Here is a 15,188-nt window from a genome sequence, read left to right as displayed (position 1 = left end):
TGAAATGTCAGTATTTCAAAAGTATTTATTCCCCTTTGCTCAGTACTTAGTTGAACTACCTCTTGCAGCTATTACAGCCAGTAGTCTTTTTGGGTAAGTCTCTATTAGAGCAATGTGATGGAGCAAGATTTGCCCATTGCTCAAGCTGTGCCAGGTTAGTTGAGTGGTGGCAGTGGACAGCAATTCTGAGGTCTTGCCAGAGATGTTTGATCGGGTTAACATCAGGATTCAGGTTTGCTCTGGCATGTGCATTGGGTTGTTGTCCTGCTGAGAGATGAACTTCCTCCCCAGTTTAAGCTTTCTGTCAGAAACTAGCAAGTTTTTATCCAGGATCACTCTGTATTTAGTAACATTCATCTTCGCATCAATCCTGTCCAGATTTCCAGTCCCTCCTGCTGAAAAGCCTCCCCATAGCGAGATGCTACCTCCACAATACTGTATTGTAGGGGTGGTGTTACCTGGCTGATGCGCAGAATTAGGTTTACACCATACATACTGCTTTTAAAAACGTTTCCTTGCCCTAAGGATATTGCGGTACATCACTTAAACGATACTGTAAAGATATGAAAAATGGCCTTGTGGTCACATGAGACTAAAGTAGAACTTTTTGGCTTCAACATAAAGCAGCAAGTGCATAGTTCACTGAAAGCAGCATCTTTGTTAAGTAGTATGGTGAAGAAGATATATGGCTCATTGGCCTTCAGTCAGGGTACAGAGCACAAAGGTTTGGAAGTTATGATGCAGTTATATAAAATGTGGCGAGGCCTCACTTTGAGTATTGTGTGCAGTTCTGGTCACCCTATTCTAGGAAAGATGTTATTGAACTAGAAAGAGTGCAGAAAAAGATATAGCAGGATGTTGCCTAAAATGTGGGGTGGGTGGGAGAGCAGGGGTGAGGGCCTGAGTTACAAGGAGAGATTGCACAGATTAGGACGTTATCCTGTATAATGCTGGAGATTGAGAGCGATTTGATATATGAGGGGTGAAAGTATGTGGTCTTTTTCCCCAAGGAGGGGATGTTAAAAACAAGATGGTATAGGTTTAAATTAAGAGGCGAAAGATTTGAAAGGAACATCAGCTTCTTCACACAACGGATTGTGCATATCTGGATTCAGCTGCCAGAAATAGTCGATGAGACAGGCGCATTAGTAACATATAAAAGCCATCTAGATAAATAGAATTTCGAGGGCTATGGGCCAAATGCAGTCAATTAGATCTACCTGGCTGAGCAAGGACAAATTAGGACGAAGAGCCTGTATGCATGCTGTATCAGTCCTTGAGTGTGCGATAGTGTTGCTCGTTGATGTGTGTCTGCGCGTGTGCATCCATCACGAGTGATGAGGACCCCTGACATCCTTTTTTGGATGTCATGACTTGCGAGTGAGTTTGGTTAAAGTGAGGGAGAGTTGCGCAGGTCGTCAGTCTCACTCTCTCATCCTAGTCTAACTAGATCCAATGGCAAGATGAAAATCAAGATGACTGGAGATAGGTCAGGATGAAGTGGAAGACCAGGGTGATCTATGTGTTTTGCCATTTTCTTTGCGCTTCACAATGCATGCTAGGAAACACCTTCTTACCTGTTGAACCAGCTGGCAGTTTTCTCCACACAGTGTGCCGAATCCAGTCTTTACATGCTTTAGTCAGACAGGCCCAGCATCTACTCTCTAACAAGAGAAAATCTGCATGCTGAAAATCCGAGCAACACGCACAAAATGCTCTTGCCTGGTTTGGCTGGCCTGTTGAAGCTGTTGCCCAGGTTGTGGCCACTGTTGCATGCAGACAGCTTGTTTGGAGTCACGGGTGAGTGCCGAGTGCTAGCTGAGGACAGAAGCTGGAGGACCTACCTCAGAAGGTGTGGCTGGTCTTCACACCAGTGGTGGTACCTCTCCCTGACACCCCATACACCCCTATGTTGATGTAGGTCGATTAACACAGCCCCATTGTCTTACATTTGCCAAATGCATGTGAGAATGTCTCATGGTCACCTTACAAACCATGTCTCCTGAGTAGCCATCCTGTTACTGTATGCCAGCAGTCTGTGTTCTGTGGACATTACCAGTTTGTTTGCAGAGCTGTCCTTGTCAAGCTAATTACTGCTTACAATTTACATTAGGAATTGAAGACTTTTTTGTTTGAATTAATATCTGATTTGTGTATCATTCCATAACTTCTGAATCCCTAACACAAAGCCACATTGCATCAGGATACATAAGAACATAAGAAAAAGGAGCAGGAGTAGGCCAACCAGCCATTGAGCCTGCCCCACCATTCAATAACATCATGGCTAATCTCTCCATAAACTCAGCTCCATCTACCTGCCTTTTTCCCCATAACCCTTAATTCCCCTGCAATGTAAAAATCTATCTAACTGTATCTTAAATATATTTAGGGAAGAAGCCTCAACTGCTTTCCTGGGCAGAGAATTCCACAGATTCACCACTCTCTGGGAAAAACAATTTCTTCTCATCTATGTCCTCAATCTTCTCCCCTGAATCTTGATGCAATGTCCCCTGGTGCTAGTCTCACCTACCAATGGAAACAACTTTCCTACTTCTATCTTATCTATCCCTTTCAAAATTTTGTATGTTTCTATAAGATCCCCTCGCATTCTTCTGAATTCCAGAGAGTATAGTACCAGGCGACTCAATCTCTCCTCATAAGTTAACCCCTTCACCCCTGGAATCAACCTGGTGAACCACCTCTGCACTGCCTCCAAAGCCACTATATCCTTCCTCAAGTATGGAGACTAGAACAGCACACAGTACTCCAGGAGCGGCCTCACCAGTACTCTGTATAGTTGCAGCATGACCTCCCTGCTCTTGAATTCAATCCCTCTAGCAATGAAGGCCAACATTCCATTTGCCTTCTTAATAACCTCTTGTAACTGCAAGCCAACTTCTTGTGATTCATGAACAAGCACCCCCAAGTCCCTTTGCACAACAGCATGCTGCAATCTTTCACCATTTAAATAATAATCTGCTCTTCTATTATTCCTTCTGAAGTGGATGATCTCGCATTTTACCAACGTTGTATTCCATCTGCCAGACCTTGGCCCACTCACTTAACCTACCTATATCCCTCTGCAGACTCTCCACATCCTCTGTACAATTTGCAGTGTCATTAGCAAATTTTGCTACGCTACTCTCAGTCCCCTCTTCCAAATCATCAGTGTAAATGGTAAACAGCTGCGGGCCCAGCACCGACCCCTGCGGCACCCCACTCTCAAAACATCCATTTATACCAACTCTCTGCCTCCTATCCACTATCCATGCCAATACACTTCCTCGGACTCCATGCATACGTATTTTACTTATAGGTCTCTTGTGCGGCACCTTATCGAACGCCTTCAAGAAATCCAAGTATACGACATCCACCTGTTCCCCCCTATCCACTGCACTCATTATGTTCTCAAAGAACTCCAGTAAGTTTGTCAAACAGGACCTGCCCTTTCTGAATCCATGCTGCTTACTTTCTGCTTACACCTATAAAAACTGATGAAGTCAGCAGGGATCTGCCAAATATCTTTTCTCCCCTGAAGAAGCAGAGGTGATTGTGAACTCTCTTGGCCATTGTGTGCATGTAGATGGACCAGGTTAAACTATTAGTGGTGTTCGTTCTTTGGAACTTGAAGTTCTCAAGTCTGTTGACCTCCTCACTGTTGATGTCAACAGGAGTGGGGGCACCATCCACCCCTACCTCCTTCCTGAAGTTAATGACCAATTCTTCTGTTCATTGACATTTAGGGAAAGGGCGTTGATGTGACACCGGGCTGCTCGGTTCTCTCCCATCTTTAAATACATAGTGTTTTCCACAATTAGAAGAGGCAAGTTGATGTATCAAATCTGTACTGGCTCTTTTTGTAGAGCAGTCATCTCACCTCATTCCTCTTCTGCCCTTTGACCTTAGCTTGCAAATTTTTACATTCAAAAATTCTTGCTTCATTCATGCTTAGAAACAACCACTGAATCTGCATTGCTCATATTTTCCAAAACTGCTTTCTGGTTCATAACCATTTTATGTGTTCACAATATAATTTTCTTCAAAATCCTCCAACCTCTCTGGCTTAATTCTTTTGGTTTAAGAATGTCTTTTATATGGAATTCAATTCACAGCAAACTTGGACAATTTTGATGTTTAACTGAATTTACTAAAAGATTTGTTGCAGTATTCTCTAACAACATAGGTAAATGGTAGTAAATGTGTTTCTAGTCAAACCTAAACTATTCTGTAACTCTGCATTTTTTTAAAATATTACTTGGAATTTATAATACTTTACAAGCATAAACTCATAGAATGTGCAAACTCTGGCTGAAGCTGAAGATGGCATCAGGGTAAATGGTCAAAAATCCCGTTTTCTTTTATAGCACATTTTCAACTGCTGGGGAGTGGACAGATTGGAATAGATGGAAGGCCAGGATTTATTTTCAAATGAGTGAAACGAAGTTGCATTGCAGTTGTTTGAAATACAGATTTCTAAATGTCCTTGCTGTATTTAATAACAGCTGGTAAAGAAACTTTTCAGAAGTAGTACACAAAGTGCTGGAGGAACTCAGCAGGCTAGGCAACTTCTATGGAAAAAATCTGAGCAGTCGACATTTCAGGCTGAAACTCTTCATCAGGACTGAACCTACTTTCAGAAGTAGATGTTCTTTCCTTAATTCATGTCCTAACAATGTTGCTTATATCTAACCTTCCATTTTGTTGTTCTTTTACAGCTATTTGCATCATATTGGTGCGGCTGCTGATTAAATACAAACTGCATTTTCTTCCAGAAAGTGTGGCGGTTGTATCTTTAGGTAAGTGTGCTGTTAATTGATGAAACATATAGCACCATTAAACATAGTTGAAAGAGCATTGTGTGCATCTGGGTGAAGGAAAAATGTTTTGTGGTATGCTGTACCCTTTTGTGAAATTTCCTCATGCATTACAGAATACATTTGCAGTTCATATTTCTGGGCAAACGACTCTAGGTCAGAATCATTTTTGAATTTGCACTCAGCTCACTTGTGATACACAGCTGTAGCCAGTGTACATGGTGTAGAGGAATGCATGTTCACTGAAGCAGGTCCCATTTATTATTGCATTATTTTTAAAGATATAAGGAATGAAATGAAATACCACTTGATAGTAAAACTATAGGTTTGGTCTACTTTGCGTGATAACTTACAGGTATTTGCTGTGTCAGTTATGTACTTGTCTGAGTCTATATTTTCTCTTTTTATTCTGTATTTGCTTAAACTGTGAAAGTAAAATTTTCTGTTTTTATTTTCATAGCTTTACTTTCTTATCTCTGTAAACTCCCCACGCTGCAACTCTGAGGTAGCACACATCATGTGCTGGCTCAGAGTTTCTGTGCAGATAGTCAGAGAGTCATTAATTTACAGGTTTTGACTACAGTTCCACTAACAAGTCACTGTAACAATGCTGCACTGTTCTCTGCTCTTAGGAATGAACTACACCATAAAATATTTTGTTCAAGCTTTTCAGTTTGGTAAGGAGATCAAAACTGTTGCTTTTTTTTATATAAGGTTCATGTGAAATGCTGTGAGATCTTAGCTGAATTAAAGGTGGTGTCTAAATCTAAATTATTTTTCTTTTTTCATTGATATGTCTCACCATTTCTTTCCAATTTTTTTCTTACAGGAATTTTAATGGGTGCTGTGATTAAAATTATAGAATCACAACATTGGGCGAACTGGAAGGTAAGTCTTCAGATAGTTCTGTTCTGGGAAAATGTTCCCTTGTGGCGACCCACTTTCCAGCACATGCGAACCGGCTCACGAAACAGCGCACGCCGGCAGAGAGGCCGGCCCCAAAGAGGGCGCCAGGCCATCTTCACCAGCAGGGGGAAGAATCCCGCACGCGGGAAGGGTCTGCGAATATGTATTCCCCACAGCAGTCCTGCCCAGGGAAGGCGGGAACGGGAAGGCTTTAAAGGAGGCCACGAAGTTTGAATAAATCCTTATCGCAACTCCAACACACAGACTACGTGTCGTTATTCTAACGCTGTGTGTAGCACACCACTACAATTGGTGACCCCGACGGCCCAAATGATATTTGGACCAGAGATAACCGACGCCACGTCTGTTCATGCAGTTTCGTTAAAACTGCCAAGCTTCTGGACGCTGCGACCTCGCCTATGGTTCAAACAAGCCGAAGCCCAATTCCACATTCGGCAGATAACCTCGGATTCCACTCGTTACTACTACGTGGTGAGCTCCCTCGACCAGGAGACAGCTACACAAGTTGAGGAGTTTATACAGTCGCCCCCGGAGGACGGCATATACACAACATTCAAAGCCCTGCTCATAAGGACTTTTGGACTGTCACGGCACAAGCGAGCTGCCTGCTTACTGCGCCTGGATGGTTTGGGAGATAGGCTGCCGTCGGCATTAATGAACGAAGTGCTGGCCCTGGCTGAAGGACACAAACCCTGCCTCATGTTTGAGCAGGCGTTCCTAGAGCAACTGCCCGAGGACATATGCCTGCTGCTGTCCGATGCAGATTTCAGTGACCCCAGGGAGGTGGCGGCCCGGGCAGATGTGCTGTGGAATGCCAGGAAAGAGAGAGGGGCGTCCATCGCACAGATCACCAAGCCGCATGCCCAACGGCAGACCAGACCAGGCCTGGCAGCAGAGCCTACAAAACCTGGCGACAGGAGTGAGGAGCCCAACGAACAATGGTGCTTCTACCACCAGCGGTGGGGCACAGAGGCCCACCGCTGTAGACCACCCTGCAAGTTCCTGGGAAACTCCAGGGCCAGCTGCCGCTGATGGCTACGGTGGCTGGCCATCAAGACAGCCTCCTGTATGTCTGGGACAAGCAGACAGGATGAAGCTTTTTGGTCGACACCGAGGGGAGATCAGCGTTTTACCTCCAATGAGTTACGACGCCTGCAACAGAGAACTGGGACCCACCCTGAGGGCGGCAAATGGCAGCACAATATGGACCTACGGCACCCGTACGGTGCGGCTACAGTTCAGCTCCAGCTGATTCACGTGGGACTTTACGCTGTCCGCCGTGGCCCAACCACTCCTGGGGGTGGATTTTCTGCGAGCTCACAGCCTGCTAGTCAACCTGCAAGGGAAGCGACTAGTCCACGCCAAGACTTTTCAAATGTTCTCCCTGGTTGAAGCCAAGTTGCCAGCCCCACACCTGGACTCCATCACGCTGTCCGACGATGAATTCAGCAGGGTCCTGGGTCCTGACACCGCAGTTCACGGCAGCCATGCCCAGACACAGAGTACAGCACCACATCCTGACCCAGGGACCACCCCTCCGTTCCCGTGCTCAAAGGCTGCCCCCGGACAAGCTCCGACTGGCGAAGGAGGAGTTCAAGAAGATGGAGGAATTGGGGATCATACGACGGTCCGACAGCCCATGGGCCTGCCCCCTGCACATGGTGCCCAAGACAACGGGGGGCTGGAGACCATGTGGCGACTACCGCAGGCTGAACGAGGCTACAACGCCAGACCGCTACCCTGTGCCGCACATTCAAGACTTTGCAGCAAACCTACACGGCGCAAGGATCTTTTCCAAGGTAGACCTTGTCTGGGGATACCATCAAATCCTGGTACATCCGGACGACATCCCCAAAACAGCACTCATCACCCCGTTCGGCCTTTTCGAATTCCTCTGCATGCCGTTCGGCCTAAAGAATGCTGCACAGACGTTCCAGCGGCTAATGGACGCAGTGGGACGCGACCTGGACTTTGCATTCATCTATTTGGACGACATCCTCATAGCCAGCAGTAGTCGTCAGGAGCATCTGTCCCACCTCTGTCAACTCTACGCCCGACTGAGCGAATTTGGCCTTACCATCAACCCGGCCAAATGCCAGTTCGGACTCGACACCATCGACTTCCTGGGCCACAGGATTACTAAAGACGGGGCAACTCCTCTGCCCGCCAAGGTAGACGCGGTCCGCCACTTCCCCCGACCCAACACAACCAAAGGCCTGCAGGAATTCGTGGGTATGGCGAATTTCTACCACTGTTTCCTCCCTTCAGCAGTCCGAATCATGCGCCCCCTGTTCACCCTGATGTCGGGTAAGGGCAAGGACACTACCTGGGATGAAGAGGCCGCAGCCGCTTTCGTTAAAACCAGAGAAGCCTTGGCAAACGCCGCGATGCTAGTGCACCCCAGAACGGACGTTCCTACTGCCCTCACGGTGGACGCATCTAACACAGCGGTCGGTGGAGTGCTGGAACAACTCATCGAGGGTCGCTGGCAACCCCTGGCATTCTTCAGCAAACACCTACGACCACCCGAACTCAAGTACAGTGCTTTCGACCGGGAGCTATTGGCACTATACCTGGCAATCCGGCATTTCAGATAATTCTTAGAAGGTAGGCCCTTCACCGCGTTCACTGACCAAAAACCGCTTACCTTTGCGTTCACTAAGGTGTCCGACCCCTGGTTGTCCCACCAGCAGCGGCATCTGTCCTACGTCTCCGAATACACAACGGACATCCAGCATGTCTCTGGAAAGGACAACGTCGTGGCGGACGCACTATCCAGGCCTACCATACAGGCCCTGTCCCAGGGGGTGGACTATGCAGCACTGGCGGAGGCACAGCAGGCAGATGATGAGATCCCCAGTTACAGGACTGCAGTCTCCGGTTTACAGCCCCAAGACCTCCCCGTAGGCCCAGGTGAGAGGACCCTACTGTGTGACGTAGCTACCGGCCAACCCCGCCCCGTCGTCCCAGCAGCCTCGCGGCGGCGAGTTTTAGAATCCATTCACAATTTAGCGCACCCCTCCATCAGGACAACCGTCCGGCTGGTCTCCAACAGGTTTGTGTGGCATGGGCTTCGTAAATAGGTCAGTGAATGGGCCAAAGTGTGCATGCAGTGCCAAACGGCCAAGGCGCAGCGGCATACCAAGGCTCCGCCGCAGCAGTTCGAACCCACCCGCCGGAGGTTCGACCACATTCACGTGGATATCATGGGGCCCCTGCCAGTGTCACGAGGAGTGCAGTACCTCCTAACTATGATAGCCCGGTTCACCAGGTGGCCAGAGGCGGTCCCGCTCACCGACACCACCTCCGAATCCTGCGCCCGAGCACTGATTGCAACCTGGGTAGCCCGCTTCGGGGTACTGGCCCTCATAACCTCCGACAGAGGTGCCCAGTTCACCTCCACCCTGTGGTCAGCTATGGCCAGCCTTTTAGGAACACAGCTACACCACACAACTGCCTACCACCCACAGTCGAATGGACTAGTGGAGCGTTTCCACCGTCACCTGAAGTCAGCTCTCATGGCCTGCCTGGAGGGGCCTAACTGGGTGGACGAACTTCCCTGGGTCCTGCTCGGAATCCGCACGGCGCCCAAAGAGGATCTGCACACCTCGTCGGCCGAGTTGGTGTACAGCGCATCCCTGGTCGTCCCAGGAGAGTTCATATCAGCCCCAAGGGGGCAAGAGGAAGAACCCACAGAAGTCCTGGACAGACTACAGGAGAGGCTCGGTAACCTGGCCCCCATACCCACTTCACAGCACGGAAGGAGCCCGATCTGCGTACCCAAAGACCTGCAGAACTGTAAGTTTCTTTTTGTACGACGGGGCAGACACCGGGCACCGCTACAGCGGCCCTACGAGGGGCCATTTAAGGTGATCAGGAACAACGGGTCCACGTTCGTGCTGGACATTGGGGAGAGAGAGGAGGTTTTCACAGTGGACCGACTCAAACCGGCCCATGTGGACTTGGCGCAGCCAGTCCGGGCTCAGGCACCGCGGCGCAGAGGCAGACCTCCGAGATAGAGGCTGATCCAGACTGTGGACATTGGGGGATGTATCGCCGGTTCTGGGGGGGTGGGGGGGTTATGTGGCGACCCACTTTCCAGCACAGGCGAACCGGCTCACGAAACAGCGTGCGCCGACAGAGAGGCCGGCCCCAAAAAGGGCGCTGGGCCATCTTCACCAGCTGGGGGAAAATCCCGCGCGCGGAAAGGGTCTGGGAATATGCATTCCCCACAGCAGTCCCGCCCAGGGAGGGCGGGAACGGGAAGACTTTAAAGGAGGCTGCGAAGTTTGAATAAATCTCTTTTATCGCAACTCCAACTCACAGACTACGTGTCGTTATTCTAATGCTGTGCGTAGCGCACCGCTACACCCTCTTCTAAAAATAAAGAATTCTTTTAAAATCTGTCTTCAGCCCCTTAATAATAAACTAGGACATTTGAATCAACAGTGACATCAAATCAGGACAAACAGCTCAAATTCTAGTTTTTAAATTATTCTGTGCTGCAGCACTTTGACAAACTATTATGAATGCCAAGCTGCAAAACTTACAAATGTCTAATACAAATAGTATAAAATATAATCTGTATTGTACCATGCACTTAAAGCCATGGAACAAAAATTAGCAGTGAATGCTGTTAGTGTGACTTCTTGGTTTTGCTGATGGTTACAACCTTTAAATTAGGTTTTCCTGGTTAATAATGTGAATTAGGAAATTATTAATGTGGAGGTGGAATTGAAGTATAATTGCAAAACATAATTTGTTTGACCTGAACCTTTTTATTTTAGAAATTAATTTCTAATCGAATACTTCGATTATTTCAACTCCTGCAATTCTACCCAGATCTTCTATGTTTTGAGCACATTCTTATTAATTACCTGATACTTGTCTTAAATCTTACTAAGTTATTATATCTTGAATTTATAATTTTAATTTGAAGTAACATTTATTTGGATTCTACTTCTTTGTAAAGCCATTTTTGTTAAATTGTCTTTTATCAAGAGATACTCATTTGTAATTAATTTATTTACCATTGAGCAGTTTTCTCTTTGCTCCCAAAAGGAAAATGAAACAAATTAGAACATTTGTAAGAGACAGCTCAAGCTTTTTTTTTGCATGATACAGTCAGTTACTTTAAATGCGATTATTTCTTTATAGTTCCAAATAGACTTAGAAAGATCTCTAATGTGAAAAATTATGAAGATAAATGTAAGATTGGCATTTATGTAGCACCTAGTTTTATCTTCTGGAAAAAGATTAGCTGCTTAGATGTTCTAAGAATTTTATTTATTCTCATTTTTAGGCATAATTCTATGTTTGGCTGATTGTAAAGTAGCATCTTTGCTTGATAATAGAAATTGTTTGAGTGTGTGTGCAAAGTTCAAAGTAAATTTACTGTCAAAGTACATACAGTATATGTCACCATATTCTACCCTGAGATTAATTTTAATGTGGGCATTCACAGTAAATACAAAGGAACATAACAGAATCAATGACAAACTGTATAAAACAAACACTGACAAACAACCAATATGCACAAAACAACAAACTGCAAGAAAACAATAATAAATAACCAAGCAACAGATATTGAGAGCACGAGGTGTAGAGTCCCTGAAAATGAGTCCGTGATGTTTATTTGCTTCCTGGGCTGGGGGTGGTGGGGGAGGTCCCAGGTTGGTCAAACTCAGCTTTCTAAACACAGCAACTGCCACTAGTATGATCAAACAGTATAAGTTAAACTTCTAACTACACCCTTTGTTTAGCTTCTGGTCGTAAATGGAGGCCAGTCTTCAGTTCTTAAAATGGAAATGGCACCGGTAGGAAAAGGGAGGAGGTCCTAAAGAGAGAGTTGGGTAGAAAACTGAAAAGTGGGTCTTCCAACATAGTCTTCTCTGGATTGCTGCCTGTGCCACGTGCCAATGAAGGCAAGAATAGGATGATTTGGCAGATAAATGCATGGCTGATGAATTGGTGCCGGGGCAGAGCTTCAGATTGCTGGATCTCTTCTAGGGAAGGTGTGACCTATATAAAAAGGATACCCTGATTGGAATTATATATAGGCCTCCTCAGTCTAGCCAGGATGTGGACTACAAATCACAAAGGGAGATAGAAGAGGCATGTCAAAAGGACAATGTTATGATTGTCATGGGGGATTTCAATATGAAGGTAGTTTGGGAAAATCAAATTGGTGCTGGATTCCAAGAGGGAATTTGTAAAATGCCAATGTGATGCTCTTTTAGAGCAGCTTGTGGTTGAGCCCCCTAGGGGAAAGGCAATTATTGATTGGGTGTTGTATAATGAACTGGATTTGATTAGGGAGCTTAAGGTAAATGAACTATTAGGAGACAGTGATCATGATAAGATAGAATTCACCCTGCAAATGGAGAGGGGGAAGCTAAAGTCAGCTGTATCAGTATTATAGTGGAGTAAAGGGAATTACAGAGGCATGAGACAGGAACTGGCTAAAACTGATTTGAAGAGGACAGTAGCAGAGATTGATGGCAGTACAGCAATAGCTGGAGTTTCAGGGAGCAATTCAGAAGGCACAGGATAGAATACATCCCAAAGAAGAAGTATTCTAAAGGCAGGATGATGCAACCATGGCTGACAAGGGAAGTCAAAGGCAACATACAAGCCACAAAGGGCATATAATAGAGCAAAAAAAAGTTGGAATTTAGAGGATTGGGAAGCATTTAAAAACCGACACACAACAACTAAAAAAGCCATAACGTGGGAAAAGATGAAATATGAAGGTAAGCTAGCCAATAATATCAGAGGATACCAAAAGTGTCTTTCAGATATACAGTATAAAGAGTAAGAGAGAAGTGAAAGTAGATATCCGACCACTGGAAAGTGACACTGGGGAAACAATAGTGGCGGACAAGGAAATGGGGCCAAACTGGATAAGTATTTTGCATCAACCTTCACTGTGGAAGACACTACCAGTATGTTGGAAGTTTCAGCGTGTCGGGGGCAAAAATGAGTGCTGTTGCTACACTAGGGAGAAAGTGCGTGGGAAGGTAAAAGGTCTGAAGATGGATAAATCCTGGACCAGATGGACTACACCCCAGGGTTGTGAAAGAGATAGCTGAAGAGATAGTGGATTTTTAATAATTTTTAAAGGATCACTACATTTTGGCATGTTTCCGGAGGACTAGAAAATTGCAAATATCACTTTATTCTTCAAGAATGGATGGAGGCTGAAGAAAGGAATTTATAGGCCTTTTAGCATGATCTTAGTGGTTGGGAATACGTTGAAATCTATTGTCAAGGATGAGGTCTTAAGGTACTTGGAGGCACACGGTAAAATAGGTCAAAGTCAGCATGGTTTCCTTAACAGAAAATCTTGCCTAACAAATCTGCTGGAATTATTTGAGGAAATAACAACAAAGGAGAATCAGTAGATGTTGTGTACTTGATTTTCAGAAGGCTTTTGACAAGGTGCCGCACATGAGGCTGCTGAACAAGATAAGAACTTGGGGTATTACAGGAAAGATACTAGCATGGATAGAGGATTAGCTGATTGTCAGGAAGTAGAGTGGGAATAAAGGGAGCCTTTTCTGGTTGGCTGCCGGTGACTAGTGGTGTTCCTCAGAGCCCATGTTGGGACGGCTTCTTTTTACATTATATGTCAATGATTTGGATGATGGAATTAATGTCTTTGTGGCTAAGTTTGCAGACAATATGAAGATAAGTGAAAAGGCAGATGGTGTTGAGGAAGCAGGGAGGCTGCAGAAGGACATAGATTAGGAGACTGGACGAAGAAGTGGCAGATGGAATAGAGTCAGGGAGTGTATGGCCGTGCACTTCGGTGAAAGGAATAGAAGTGTAGACTATTTTCTAAGTGGTGAGAACATTCAAAATATTAGGTGCATAGGGACTTGGGAGTCCTTGTGCAGGATTCCTTTAAGGTTAGCTTGCAGGTTGGGTCACTGGTGAGGAAGAAAATGGAACATTAGCATTCATTTTGAGAGGACTAGAATATAAAAGCAAGAATCTAATACTGAGAGAAGTGAATCTGTGGAATCCATTGCCACATTCGGCTGTGGAGGTCAGGACATTGCATGTATTTAAGGCGGAGGTTGATAGGTCTGTTTTAGCCAGGACATGAAAGATTACAAGGGGGGAGGCAGGTGAATGGGGTTGAGGGGCAAAATGGACCAGCCATGATGAATTAACAGTGCATATCGATAATTCTACTCCTATGTCTTTATGCTCTTGTGGTAAATGGAAGGCAGCAAACAATCACTGTCTGTATAACAGCTTTACAAACAAGCTCTGTATATAGTAGATGCACTGTCTGTAGGAAGTAGGATGTTGGTTATTGCATCTGGTTTATTGCTTAAGGTGTGCATTATAAAACAATGGGTAATTTAACTTGCCTTGTTTCAAAACAGATAAGCTGACTAAGTAGCTTAATTCAAGGAAGTGTGCAGACCACTTTGCTTATCAATAACTGATCTATTGATAAATTGGGAGTTTTATGTACTCAACAAAGTTAGCTTTACAGCATTAATCTTGGAACTGTGTCTCCAAGAGACCTTTGGACCTTTTGTGTAAAAAGGGTATTGGAGGAAATATATACATGTGAAAGCACCCAAGTGGCAAAGAAACTAAATGTATAGAGCAGTTCAGGCTTATTGTGAAATTGGATAAGGAACATCAAGTATGAAAGAAACAGAGGGTGGACTGAAGTCCATTCCTCTGGCTCTGATTTGCACAATGGACAATTTGTTGTCTGCATCTTTGGTATAGCTTGTTAATTTCTAAGAATTGTAATGTGTGTTTTGAAAATACTTTGTGCTTTAGAGATGGCTTATGATTTGAACGTGTTTGAAAGAGAAGTCCCCTAAGTTTTAAATGCCTCTTTAAGCGTGTTGTGTGGACTTAAATGTGCATCACTGAAAATAAATGAGCTGTGTTTAACCTAGTCCGTTAGCTGAAAGTATCTTCTCCTTGGAGGAGTGGGGCTGGGGGAGGGGTCCCACCATTTAAAGATTGTGTAGTGACAGCTAAGCTCACTGTGGACAGTAAACTGGAAGTAAACTAGTCCTTGAAGATTGGGTGGTTGCAATATAACCTCCCTTTAGTGATAGTATCCGATAAGGCTTAAGGTCTTCCTTTTACTTTAGAACTGCAGTAAGCAAACCCAATACCATCACAAGTCCATATGTTGTAGAATCAGTTCAGTGTTGGAGTGAGTGAAGTTATCCCCTCTGGTTCAAGGTCCTGACGGTTGAGGGGAAATAAATTTTCCTGAACCTAGTTATGAGGGACCTGAGGCTCATGTACCTCCTTGATACAGCAGTGAGAAGAGAGCATGGCCTGGATGGTAGGGGTCTTTAATGATGAATTCTACTTTCCTGCAACAGTGCTCCTTATCAATGTGCTCATTGGTGGAGAGGTATTTCCTGTAGGGGACTGGGCTATGTATCCAATACTTATTGT

The 15,188-nt window shown here is 45.2% G+C and overlaps 1 protein-coding gene across 1 annotated transcript in view; it reads left to right on the top strand.

The window, feature by feature from the left end:
- Positions 1-15,188, top strand: part of slc9a8 (solute carrier family 9 member 8) — a 112,332-nt gene that overhangs the window by 36,169 nt on the left and 60,975 nt on the right. Inside the window, exons 3-4 of the mRNA XM_072240173.1 lie at positions 4,716-4,796; positions 5,644-5,702. Coding sequence (XP_072096274.1) covers positions 4,716-4,796; positions 5,644-5,702 — 140 coding nt within the window. The remainder of the gene's footprint in view (positions 1-4,715; positions 4,797-5,643; positions 5,703-15,188) is intronic.

The sequence above is a fragment of the Mobula birostris genome, chromosome 2 (assembly GCF_030028105.1).
Source record: "Mobula birostris isolate sMobBir1 chromosome 2, sMobBir1.hap1, whole genome shotgun sequence".
NCBI classification, from domain to species: domain Eukaryota; kingdom Metazoa; phylum Chordata; class Chondrichthyes; order Myliobatiformes; family Myliobatidae; genus Mobula; species Mobula birostris.
The sequence above is the reverse complement of the archived record's forward strand: the minus strand, read 5'-3'. Positions and strand labels throughout refer to the sequence as shown.